This window comes from Seriola lalandi, unplaced genomic scaffold (genome assembly GCF_002814215.2).
Source record: "Seriola lalandi dorsalis isolate HSWRI2012SDOR001 ecotype SW California unplaced genomic scaffold, Sedor1 jcf7180002054933, whole genome shotgun sequence".
Classification (NCBI taxonomy): domain Eukaryota; kingdom Metazoa; phylum Chordata; class Actinopteri; order Carangiformes; family Carangidae; genus Seriola; species Seriola lalandi.
The window spans coordinates 3,773,537-3,787,497 of NW_019525485.1; the positions used below are offsets into that span (position 1 = coordinate 3,773,537).

The 13,961-nt window shown below is 40.2% G+C and overlaps 1 protein-coding gene across 1 annotated transcript in view; it reads left to right on the plus strand.

The window, feature by feature from the left end:
- Nucleotides 1-13,961, plus strand: part of LOC111644402 (uncharacterized) — a 34,506-nt gene that overhangs the window by 3,300 nt on the left and 17,245 nt on the right. Inside the window, exon 2 of the mRNA XM_023393272.2 lies at nucleotides 12,621-12,811. Within this exon, the coding sequence (XP_023249040.1) occupies nucleotides 12,621-12,811 (191 nt within the window). The remainder of the gene's footprint in view (nucleotides 1-12,620; nucleotides 12,812-13,961) is intronic.

Genomic DNA, 13,961 nt, shown 5'->3' on the forward strand with positions numbered 1-13,961 from the left:
GTTCTCTGGACAGTCTCTGTAAGAAATTTTTGAAACTGTAAATCTATGAGAATGTAAGTAGGCTACAGTAAGCAGTAAAAGCATTAAATTTCAGACATTCTTAGAGGTCACGCACATTTACCACAGTCTTCCATGTAAATGCTGTGATTTGGACTTTGGATGCTGTTCACAAACAGCGAGCAGCTGGCTATAGGCGAGAAAAGTGCCAGCAGCTTTGTTTTTTAAAGACGTCAAAGAATGGAAAAGACACCTATCCAGCAAGTTCACACTACAAACAATTAAAAAGCGGGCAGGTGGCCACTGTGCTAGTGGTTCCTGGTTTTTAGGAGGTAGACCCCCCTTCATGGTGAAATTCGCCATGACTTAATTTGTCATCAACCTGTAGATACAAAAGGAAAAAGGATTTAAAAGTCCAAATAATGGACTGATGCAAAAGAGCAGTAAGAATGTGAATGTGAAAAATCTCTATGTCTCTAAACATTTACTCACATTTACTACAAAAAAAAAAGGCCTAGAATACGAACGCGCTGGATTTTCTGCCTGCGGAAGGAGGCGACGACCTGACTTCGCTACTCTTCAAACAGGTGAACAGGGTTGCCACCCGTCCCGTATAATACGAGACAATTACGTATTTGAAAATAAAATGCTGACGTCTCCGCCTCCCGACAAAAATTGTAGTGCTTGTTTTCTCTGTACTTGTTGGATTTGAATCAATACGGGACAAAATTTGTCCCAAATTTTCGTTCATGTTATGTCCTCAAAGTGCTGTGAACAATTTTTTTTTTTTCAAATAAAAGGTGGCAACCCTACAGATGAATATTATCTCTTTTACATCCAAGCACATCCAGCTTCTTGAAAAGTTTCCCTAAATCAACGGTACATCCCATCGTGTATGTTCTTGCGGAAATGTCTCAAATCACAGATTACTCTGAAAAGAGAGTTCGTGAGGAGGAGAATCGCGAGGACTGGTGAAACAGTGCAGAGTGCAGAGATCAGACATCATTCATTGTTCTAATAAGGGAAAAGAAAAGGTGCCAGTGGAGGAGAGTATCAGAGGCCGAGTACCAAGTCTCTACACCTAGCAGTGTATTAACAGTGTATTAAAGCCGACTTTATCAAAATTTGCCAGGAAAATCCTCAAATTAAAATATTTCAACTGAATAGCATTCAATGATTAAAATGTTGCCCTTTCTATAAAAGTAAAACAAAACTTTTATTAGTCTACTATGTGTGAAGTCAAGACCAATCCCAACAGGCCATTTTACATTGCCTATGGACAGATGCCACATGAGAAATACAGAGGAGACTTGTTGATAACAATAATGATTTAGTGAGGAATAAAATTTTTCCCTATTTCCTTGTAGCCTGTCTCTTTGTCTCTTGTTTTTGTGTCCTGAATGTTATTAATGTTAAAGCCTAAACAACATGGCCAAGTTTTGAAAATAATGGTTTTACAAACTACAAAAAAAATGTTCTAACTAAAGCTACTCAACTGATTTTCAAACTTTTATTGTAGGCTAATGTGAACTGTTAAACAAACTAATGTAAAAAGTTTAATATGTGCAATATGAGAATTGTGAATTTGGTATTTTGTGCCCTTTTATTCAGGGATTCGCCCAGCATTCTGTGTTGCTATAGTAGCATGTCAGTTTCCAGTTTGTGTACAATGCTTTATCAGAGTTTAGACTGCAGATGCTGTCGGTGTGTAATTTCATAACAGCAGATGTTTTTCTATTAGGACTAGAAGTACTTACAAAACAGTGTAGGTAAGACGGGAGGTAGAGCTTAAAATTCTGCCTGACTTTTCTGTTGAGACAAGCTTATGAGCCAACAGCGCAGTGCGCCACTCTCTCCCTTGTTAAAAGTTAATCTAGCTCACCCAGCAATCAACCTCTCTCTGTCTATGCAATCAGCAAATAATATTCCAACTAGATCATTCAAACAAGGTGGGATTTCCTAAAACTGAATCAAAATGTCACTGTTCTAAATTAAACTTTTATTTTCGCACAATTTCAGCAATGCCTGTGTGCTTGTAGTAAATACTAACTGTTGCAGGTAAATAATAATCTATCTCGTCTCTGAAAATGTAAAAAATATTTTTAAGTGTCACAGTCAACATAGTCGCCCTGTACTGCAGGATATCAGTCATTTCTGTTTTAGAGAAACAGATGTTTTAATAAACTTAATTTGAAACTGGTATTAACTTTAGTAATTAGTAGGCCCAGCCAAAATTGTCTCATCAAAATATTGTAACACTTTTCTAATACTAAACTAATACTTTTCTCTTTTTATCATGTTTAGGCAAGCACCTCTGAGCTCATTCACTGGGCTTTTGCTTTCTGAACCAGGCAGTCCTTGGAAAACTCGGTGAACTCTACGGCGATTTCCTGTCACTGGTTTTAGAAATATTTCTCTCAATTTTATGTCTGTAGACAAAACTCTTACATCATTTTTAAGTTAGTATTGCAATGCACTTAAGTCAAACTTTAGTAGGCCTATTTTAAGCTAGGTGGAAATGGTGCGAGTTCACAAAAACCCATAGCTGATCGATACTTGAGAACGCTAGCTTGCTATGTCCACAGAAAAAATAAAACTAATAAATGAAAGTTATCATACCAAAAAAAAAATTATATAACCTTACCTCTGCTCATGGTGACGGTCACGGTCCACAACAGGTAGTCCAGAGAGAAAGGGAAACTTACCGACAACAGAAACCTGCAGAGGGAAACTTGCAGACCAAACAATCCTGACATCATGATCATACAAATACATAAACACACAGCTGTGGTTTCTCAATGGGAATGTCTCTCTGTTGCCATTGGTAACTATACCTGCTGATGAATTTACCCACCATGCATTATGGTAATGGCTGCAGGGTAAAGAATGCTTGTTCTCCTATCATCAAAGGTGCACACACACACACACACACACACACACACACACACACCCTGAATAAGCATGTATACATGCATCCTGTGTGCAGTGTTTGTGTCTCTCTGTCTCCCTCACTCACACACACACAGATTTGTGTACTGTATGCAGCTCTACAGTTTTGTTGTGTAGCCTTCGTGGGGTGACTGGACTGTGTGCTTGTACACGCTGTCATTTTCAAATTTGTTGATATGATTTAAATAAACAACCACAAACAAAAGCAGTCAAAATGGGAAATAGTCAGAAACTAATATAATCAGATACACTGTCTTCAGTCATCATCTCTGGGTCCAGTGATGTCTAGAGTCTGGTCTTTATTACACAGTCTCACAGTCCGCACCTTCCTCTCTCCATCCTCCTCCTCCTCCTGCTCTGTGTGAGTCTCCTCACTTCTCATGTGATGGCTGGATTTGAAAGCATTTTAGAGACTTGGTTTCTAGTGGGAGGAGCTTTGAAGAGACCCATCACCTCTGTATTTGGAAAATCCTGGTTAAGGCCCTGACAGATGCTGTGAAGCGTTCATGTACTGTGGGAATTTTCATGTTCCCTGACTGGACAGAGTGTTTCATAGAAGAAACAGACAAATTCAGTGAAGACCTTCATGTTACAGCTGCAATGATGCTTCATAATGGACAGCCACAGAAAACAGTACACACTAGATGTTTTTGGCTCAGGACAACCACAGTCAAATCTTCAGAAAGATCACATAGTACTGGAGCAGCTGCACTGGGGGCTCTTCAATGTCACTTCTCTCTAACCAATCAAAATCAAGAAGGGGGCAGGACTTACAATAATATAACTGTCCACAATGGCAGAGGAGAAAATGATCCTGGCCGTCACTGAGCCTATTTATTAATGACCTGAAAGTCGGGGTCATGCAGGGATGTTGTCTGTCCGGATATCAGGTGAGTGTCATATTTCTGATCAGGTAGCTACAGGTTAGGTTAGCTAACAAGTTAGCTAGCTGGCATTAATGTTTACTGTTACTATGGTGACCAATAACCAATGTAGTTGGGCACACTGTGATGGTTAAGGTAGCAATGGATCTTGTAAGAGTTTTATATGGATCCTTTCGCAGTGGAGGACTGTGACAGGAAGTGGAAATAGTTTTAGATTCAGAGAGATTTAATTTTAGAGACATATGCCGAGAAGATGCCTAAGGAACAGCTGAAGAAGAGTGGATCAGCCAGCAGGTTAAAATTAAGTGCTCAGCTTCCTGGAGCCCCATTCAACAGAGAGACTTCCCACCTCCAGCCTCTGTTCACAGAGGGAAGTAGCCCCCTCTGTCAAGACTGTCAAGTGAAATATCTGTAGCAATACATCTGAGTTCTACCATAAGAACTTAACAGTTGACCATAAAAGACACATAATTATGTTTTCTACAGACTTTGGACAGTGAGTTGGAGCTGCCACCCATCGCTTCCCAAAGATGTCTGCCTTAACACAAGTCACAGACAAAAGGATTATTAATCATATGTCTAAGTAGGGGGTGCCAGGTGTTGAAGGAGCCTTTGTTGTTCGGGTGTTCAGTGATGTTCACAGGAATCTGTCACTCTGTCAAACCTGGTGATGCTCTGCACTGCAGCTGGTGTGTGGGCCACATCAACATCTTAAGAGTCTTAGTGGAGAAACTTTTGGCCTTTACCTCAGGTGACACTCCCAACACCCTCCTGTACAACCTCCACTGGTTGTCTTCTCCTCAATCTGATGTTGTCCAGGATGCCACCGTCACTGCTCCTAGGACAGAGACATTTAACACTGTGTTGTATTTTAAAAGCTTCTTATATTATCAAATCTTTATCTGAAAAGTATCTAAAGCTGTCAGATAAATGTAGTGGAGTAAAAGGTAAAGTAAAATACTCCAGTAAAGTACAAGTACCTCAACACTGTACTTCACTACTTGAGTAAATGTACTTACTATCCACCACTGCCGGAGATAAAGCACACACTCTAACATTGAAGATGACGCTGCTTCCTGTGACGCAAAAATTTTCCATGAGATCGATAACATTTCTCTGCTGTCTTTCCTGACTCTCCTTACTCTACATCTTCTAAATCTCTCTGATTCTACAATTGATTGGTTAATTGTCACTATCTTCTAACTTCACTGGGTGATTTTAAACAGAATTCTCTCTTTTTAAGTGGTTTCTTGTTTGCTTAGCTTAGTCTAGCTTAGCCTATCCCAATGGCCTTTCAGCTAACACTACCTCGCTGTTGTAACTATGGCTTGTGCTGACTGTTCCGCTTTCACAGAAAGGATGTCTCAACTAGAGAGACGTGTCTGTCAGCTAGAGCAGCTGTCTGCAGTCACCTCTCCTGACTGCTAACTGGTTTGCAACCCTTGCCAGCCCTGTTGGTAATCCTGTTGGCCTGGGTTCCTCTTCCACCTCTGGGGACAGGGTTAAGCTACGCACACTAGTTATAGGGGACTCCATTACCCGCAATGTTAGACTAGCTTCACCAGCCAGCGTTTACTGCCGACCTGGGGCCAGAGCCTCCGACATTGAAGCTAATCTTTGGGTGCTGCCATTCACACAGGGAGAAACAGGGTACCCAGGCACACTCCACTAGCTCCAGCTACAACCACATAGTTATTCATGTTGGTGCCAATGATATACAGATGAAGCAGTCAGAGATCACTAAAGCTAGCCTTACGAGGACGTTTCAGTTTGCCAGAAAGATTAGTTGGCATCGATTAACTGTCTCTGAACCGCTGGCTGGCCTGTCACTGTAGAGAGCAGAGATATAGTTTTGTAGATAACTGGCCTTTCTGGGGCTGCCCTGACCTGCTGAAATCATCTTACCAGAAAAGGGGCTGCTGTTTTGTCTAGCATTGTAGATAGGTGTTTACAGCAAGTTTGACACTTGGGACTTAGTGCCCAGCAGGTTGCAGGTGATTGGAGAGCCTGTTACGGTTTTAGGAAGTGCGGTTTTGGAGTCCACTAGTCTAGAATCTAAGTCTAGGGAGGAAAATCCCCATAGTATAGACAATCTGCCTGATTTGCCATATTTATAATATTGAGACTGTCTCCCTCTCCCACCACCATTCCTATAACTTGTGGCAACAAAGTATCACACAAAGCATCTGACACATTTCTCCAAAACAAGATCACTACTGTATCCTCCAACCATCACGTGCGCAGGCCCTCTAAAAAAGATGTCTTATTCCTATTAAGGCTTTGTCTACCAGAAGCCTCACTGACCAGCCTGTTGCTAGTAACTCCAGCCTTAAGAGGACCCTCAAATTTGGTTTCCTGAACATTAGATCATTGTCCAGTAAAGCATTACTAATAAATGACTTGATTCTTGAGCATAAGCTGGATATGATTGGTCTGTGGAACATGGCTTAAACCAAATGTTATCCTTCCTCTTATTGAGACTTCCCCACCTGATTATACCAATGCACATGCTGCTTTAGTCACTAAGCAAGGTGGGGGTGTGGCTTTAATCTATAAATCAGATTTCAGGCTAGTGACTAAACGGGAAGGGACCTTTAACTCTTTGGAAGCTCTTATATTGAAATCTTCTTCATCAGCTAAGATTAGCCCTCTCCAGGATGACAGACTACGACCATTTCATCTTGTGATACTTTACAGACCACCCGGCCCTTATTCACAGTTTTTGGAAGAATTTGGTGAATTTATCTCAGGTCTTGTCACTGACACGACAACATTCTAATAATTAGTGACTTTAATATTCACTTGAATAAGGCCTGGGATCCTCTAAGTAAAGCCTTTCAAGCACATATTGACACTTTTGGGTTCACCCAGTTTGTGGCTGAACCAACACTCTGCACTGACAACACAGGTATGTAGTCTGACTGTCTCCCGTCACTTCTGCAATCTCTGATCACTTTTTTATCAAGCTTGAGGCAACACTAGACTGTTCTCACATTACTAGTTTAAATGTATTTACCACACGACCGAGCATATCAAAATCTGAAGCACTCTGCTCATAGTGGCGTGTGTGTGTTAAAATATATGCATGCTCTCTCCACTGCTAGAGCAACCCACTTCTCTCAGTTAATCAGTAACAATAAACACAATCATAGATTTCTTTTTGACACTGTAGCTAAGCGGCAGCCGATGACTTTCTAGAATTTTTCAGTAATAAAATAGACGAGATTAGACATAAAATGTTTCTCAAGCTTCTACAGAACCAGCAGAGCATTATATTGAGTCCCTGTTAACTTCTCCTTTTCAAATTATTTGCAGTCATGGAATTTATTTATGCTGATGATACTGAGCTGTATGTGCCTATAAAGGCTAATGATTCTTCTCAGATTACAAATTTGGAGGTCTGTCTGCTGTGAAAAGCTGGATGTTTCATCATTTTTTGCTCCTATATTCAGACAAAACTGAGATGCTGGTTTGCCTGACCCAACATAGACACCAGTTTGATCAAGTAACAATAAAGTCTAAGACTAATGCTGAAATCTTAATTCATGCTTTTGTTTCATCAAGACTTGATTAATTTTAACTTTTTGTTTTCTGGCCTGCCACGTGCTCGTATTAAACGTCTTCAAATGGTTCAGAATGCTGCAGCTTGAATTGTTACCAAATCCAGAAAGTTTGACCATATTACACTGATTTTAGCCTTCATTGGCTTCCTGTCCATATCAGATCAGACTTTAAGCTGCTTTTGATGGCATATAAGGTTCTAAATGTACTTGCTCCTTCATACCTGTGTGATCTGCTTAAACCTTATAGTCCATCTCATGCTCTCTGTTCCCAGAATTTAGGGTTCCTGTCTGTTTCCAGAGTTCAAAAGACATCAGCTGGCTGCAGAGCCTTTTCCTATCGGGCCCCTCTACTCTGGAACAACCTCCCTGCTGATATCAGACTGTCTGACTCCATTCAGACTTTCAAATCTAAACTTAAAACATATTTTTATGCCTTAACTTCCAGCTCGCTTCTTATTCTTTTTCAAGCTCAGGCTCTGTACCTGTTGCCATCCTACCACCGGCGGATGGGCCTCAATCTCAATAAACCAGTAAACTCAGTACAATATAGCCCAGGTTGTTCTGCCGAAGAGATCACTGTAAACTTCCTGAAAATCACTGCATCATTCTAACCATTTGTTTTTTCCCTCAAGCACATGAGCGCCCAGGCTGTGTGTCTCTTTCTCTCCTTCTCTATCTCCTTCCTGTTACTCTCCGCAGGTCTTCCCGCCTCCAGAGCTGTAGCTGTAGAGTCTGGATCTGGAATTGTAAACCACCTACTGCCCCCATGATCCTGTTTAACACCTGCTGCTAAACCTGCTAGAATTTACCAAAATTTACTATCATTAATAACAATGATTATTAATGTTGTTAGCTGTCATTACTATTTTTATCAGCAGGACCACTACAGTTGCAATTACATTACTACTGCTGTTACTGCCACTACTATCACTATTATTAATATTGCTATCATTGCACATGCTTGTTCTTTTCCTTTGTGCGATCTCTTGCTCTCACTCTTTCTCTCTTGCTTGCATGCTCTCTCTCTCTCTCTTGCTCTATCTATCTCTCCCAACCCAACTGGTTGAGGAAGATGGCCCCACCCACCCTGAGTCTGGTTCTGCTCGAGTTTTCTGCCTCTTAAAAGGAAGTCTTTCCTTGCCACTGTTCTTGGTGGGAATTGTTGGGTCTTTGTAAATAATATTATAAAGAGAAGGTCTAGAGCTGCTCTATTTGGAAAGTGCCTTGAGATAACATATGTTGTGAACTGGTGCTATACAAATAAAAATGATTTGACTTGACTTGACTCTGTGTCATTAGTGATTGAATGCAACCAAACAGAAATTAACCTTAAAAACTGAATGGAACATAATGTGACTGTAGCCACAGCGACTGTTGACACAACTCATCAGTTGACTAAAGGTAAATACAGAGCTGTTCAGAAGGGTGGATGGTCTGTATATACCTGGTCTGGACCAGTCCTCTAAACCTACCTCAAACTGGATCCTGTTCAGTTTGAAATGCCAGTCAGTGGTTCAGCTTCTTTCCTGCACAGTTTCAACTTCAAAGGTTCATCAACGGTCATGTCAAGAATTGCTACCAATGCCAGGATGCAATTTCTACTCATCATTTAGCCAACCTTTCTAAAGTAGACCTGATGTTCACAAAGAAGAAATGTTTGTAACCTAGCAACAATAAAAGCTTAAGAGAAGCAATCTGAAAATTAGGTCACAGGCGCCTTCAGCACAAACAATAGCGTCCTGTGGACAAAGCCTTTATAGCAGGCGCACCTGCATGTCACCTGTGCAGGAGAATCCATTTACCTTGACTCCTTCTACGATTGGTGGATAGTCCAGTAGATCAGCTAAATAAGTTATGACATCAAAATAAAAGTGGGTCACATGAGCAGGTGCAGAGAAGCCTGTCTATACACACACTGCTCATTTCCTGTTGTGATGGCTTCTTTAAAGATTAAAGGATTTATTTTCTTTCCTGGTGGTGATGTGATTACTGGCATAAATATGGAGAGTGCTGCAAAGACTTCGGATGACAATATTGATAACTTATATTTTTATGAGAAACTCTTGATTTTTTATGTGTGGACTAAATGAATATAAATAATGGAGGAACAGACAGAGAGTCGGCAGGTAGCGAGTGTCCAGCACTTCACTTCCTGCTGGTTTAAGATGCTGGTAAATCTGTGTGCATAGTTACTGTGCAATGAATTTAGCAGTTAAAATATTGATAATTTATCCAAGCGAACAAGGTATAGTCAATATTGACAAACGTTTAAGCATTTATATCTTTGCTATGCTGCTTCTTACTAACATGATCAGGTCGCGGTAATGCATTAAACATCAAAGATCCACAATAACAATGCAGACTGACAGACTGACAGACTGAGTCTGAGTCCCCTGTTCAGCCGCATTAAGTGTGAATTACAGAAATAACTGTTGTGAAAATGAAACATCTAACTGTGCGTGGTTTCTGAAGCAGTCCTCCTTGAAGTGCAGGCGCACACTATAATGTTTGGAGCAGTGGAGAACCGTGAAAAAATTAAGTAGAGGACAGTTCAGTTTAAGAAAAGTCCTGGCAAGTCCTGGACTAGATGTCAGACCTCAGAATCAGAACTGAACAGGACCAGCTGAATTATAGCTGAACAGGTCTGAAAAGAGCAGTTTGGATGTGAATGAAAGAAAACAGCAGAACCGTGTAGAAAGAGCTGAGTAAGAGCCCAGAGGACCTGTGTTTCAGCCCACCACGCTGCCAAACAGCTTCTCTCTGAGCTTGTTGCTTTTATTATTGGCAGGCAGCTGGTGTTAGTGAGTAGCCTACAAGGCAATCTGGAGCAGCAGTCATATCTGTGTGGCTGACAGGCTGTCTTTGTATTTCCTCTGGCGTTGTCTGACAGTCCTGAGGCTCAGCTGTGATTCTCCAACATCAACACTCAAAAAGTTCACCTAGTGGAACAGTTCAAAGGATGTCACAAGGGGCATTGTGATTGGCTCATTGCAGAACAAGGTAGCCTTGGAGACACTTGGACTGGATTGAGAGGAACAGTCGTCCCACAGACCTGACATATATAATCTAAAATAAACTTCTGTATGAGCAGGGCATGTTAACCCCTCTGGGATCGTACTTACAGCTGCTTCTATACAATAAGACAAACAGCTCCTCTTCTCACATCCAGCAGACATGAAGCATCAGTATTGTCTCTGGACACCTGATAAACAAAAGTCCAGTATTCACTTTCAATGCTAAGAAGACAGTGTTCCTGAGAATATCTAGATCACCCCAACCTTTTCCAACTCATGGCCCACTTGAAAATCTCAAAAATGTTGGCAGGCCACATCTGACCCTGTTACAGTACAGAGGACAAATAATGTCTTGTCAGAGCACTTTTTATTTTAATGATTATGGTCAAACATCCAGGATTGAACTGAAAACAGGATATCAGATTTACTTTTTTATTTGATGGGGAGAGATCACTTGTCAATTCACCATCTATCTCTAGATTCTTTTTCCTCTTAATTCCTCCTGTTGTTAACTAGCTATCCATTTTGATACTCAAGTTTTTACTCAATCAGACTGAGATCGCAAACATGTGTGGTCTGTGGTCTGGCTGGCGATTATTATAGTGATAGGCCTTAATACGATGAACAATGTTCATTTAATTTCAAAACTTTAAAATAAATTTTTTTATAACTACATCGTTTGACCAAAATTGTACTGTTTTGTAATTGATTTGTCGGCCCGGCCCACAGGTTGGGAACCACTGATCCAGGTCCTCTAAATGCTTCGCTGTGTTAATCAACTGCTCTCTGACTGTGTCTGTCTGCTCTTTATCAATTATTTAAGTGTGATGCTGAACCAAAACAGTAATACAATTATTTGGAAGATGCAAAAATTTTCTGCAAAAAATTGTCTGTGGGTTTGTCTCTATGAGTGACATAGTTAATCTAAAACTTTTCACTGTGCAGCTTTAAAAGAGACTGAAGAGATCAGAGGTGAGGACCCTCCTACCCATGGCAGAGAAAACAAATCCTCCAAATGAAATGACAGCATATGTTTGTTGTCCATGTCTTTCGTTAAGGTTATGTGAGATGGTTAAATTAAAATCCAGAGGTTGTAGTCACCAAGAACCTGACACCTGGAGCCGGTTTCACAGAGATATCTCAGACTAGTCTGTAGTGTTGATCCAGTATGAATGTTGCTCATAGATGCAGCTCATAGGGTCATTTTAAGCCAAAAACATTAGACACCTTACCCCCATGCTACTTCAAGACCAGTATTATCATGATAATAATCAATGACATTGATACGGGTGACTGACCAGTCAAACCCAACAACAAAAAACAGGAAAACATGTCTGATAATTTGTGGTTTGCTAATATTGATATGGAGAGAGCAATGAGAAGGGAAAGAGTTTTTAGAGACTGCAAGATTTGTTTTTCCAAATCTGATTTTTTTTTTTTTTTTAGACTCTTCGCTGAATTTCCAAAGTAAAATGTCCTTGTTACTGTTGAATGCTTCCAGTAGACAAACATTTTCTGCTGAGGTAAATGAAGCTCAGTGTGGGTCCTTGGTCAGCCTTTTTTTTATATTGAAAAAAGTCTTAATTTACCCAGAATTCATTGTACCACAGGCTTTAAGAGTTTAAGAGAGTCAAAAACTAAACTGCTTTGTTCAACAGGTAAATTTAGACTCAGTCTATCTGCCAGTCTGTCTTACTATTTGTTCCATCTAAGACACAGCCAAAGTCTATCTTTGTGAAACTGGTCTCCTGTGTGAATGTGATGCGCCGTGATCACCTGACTTCTTCCTTCGCTACCCTCATTAATACCATGGTCACCAGGGGGCTTTGTCACCTGAGCATGAAGCGTTGCTCCTCTGTGGGAGGTCAGTCTGTAATGAGAATGTAATGTCTTGTGCTTTCTTCATATAACTTGTTTTTTGTTTTGTTTTTTGGTCATGAAACAGCTTGTGTTGAGGTGGTGCACTCTCACAGCCCACAGTAAAACATCAGCTGTGACTCTGCTGCATTTTGAGCCCATCATCTCTAACAAATGAACAAATGCAAATGTCTGACTGGTCTCTTTGATCTGACAACAACACTACTGCTAATAACACAATGGTCATTGTATACTGGTAATAACACCACAGTCCTTGTGTGTGTGTGTGTGTGTGTGTGTGTGTGTGTGTGTGTGTGTGTGTGTGTGTGTGTGTGTTTGTGTGCTTTGTGTCCCAGGACAGCTCTGGCAGTAGCAGCAGCATGTCCAGCCAGCAGCTGGTCTCTGTGCCTCCAGTGTCTCCTCTGGGCTCTGCCGGCATCCCCACACCAGCCCAGCTCACCAAAACCAACGCACCTGTCCACATCGATGTAGGAGGTCACATGTACACCAGCAGCCTGGCCACCCTCACCAAGTACCCTGAGTCACGGTGAGAGACACTCTAAAAATAAAAAACTTTATCTCGTGACAACATCTCACTTCAACTCATCATGGACATCATCCTTTGATTTGACCATTACTTTGAAAAGGCCTGAAGGAAACCCATATAACCTGAAAACCAAGCACCTGAACTAGATTTTAACAGGTACATATCTGTCCCCTAATTTGCATATTCATTTGAAATATTTAACTTTAATTATCAAATTGAAGTGTTATTAAGTTTAGGATTTAACATTAATTAGGGATCTGAAATAATTTCAGTATTTGGACACTACAATTAATTCAATCAGATTTTGGGAAAATCAATGGATAAACTAATAGATTCTAATGTACTAAATGCCTCTTAAAATTCACAAAATAACATTACCTCCGTATATCGCTTAATTTGTGTTGCAAAGGAATTGAATTCTTCAGTCAAGGTGCAAATTAAGGGATTTAATTAATGGATTATGATATGTTAAGAAATCTTTAATGGACTTTCTCTACAACTGAAAAGCTGTCCCTGAATTTTCACATCAAGTGAAATTTAAAAATATATATATTATAGTTAATTATTTTCATTTTGTTTGTTACTTGTACGCCACACAAATAATTAAAATCATTTAGGTTACATTTATCCATTAATTGTAAATGAATTTAGCTGAACTTGAAATTGAGCTGACTGCCTTAAATTCTAATTACAATACATGAATCACATCACTATTAATGGGTAAAATTTGAAAATTAAATGATGCAGTCTTGTAGTGAACCACAGATACAACACTGAAGACTTCTATCTATCTATCTATATCTCTATCTCTATCTATCTATAAAAATATCAAACCACATACACTTCCTCTCTGACAGAGTTGTCAGTGAGCTTCACTGCTCTCCACTGTTTCTGGCTGGTAGAAGTTCACTTGACTCACTGCTCATCTTGACCTACATGAATGATTTCTATACATCCCAATGCTCCTGCAGTTTAATGACTGTAGCCTCTGTTGATCACTGCTGCTTCACAAACTCATATATAACAGAGGTCCGATCAGTATATCGGTCACAACACACAATTAAGAATAAAAGTTAAAAGGTTCTGGAACTTGGACCGGTTAGGAACCACTTTGAGTTAAAATAACCAAACACAGGTTTCTGGTAAAAAA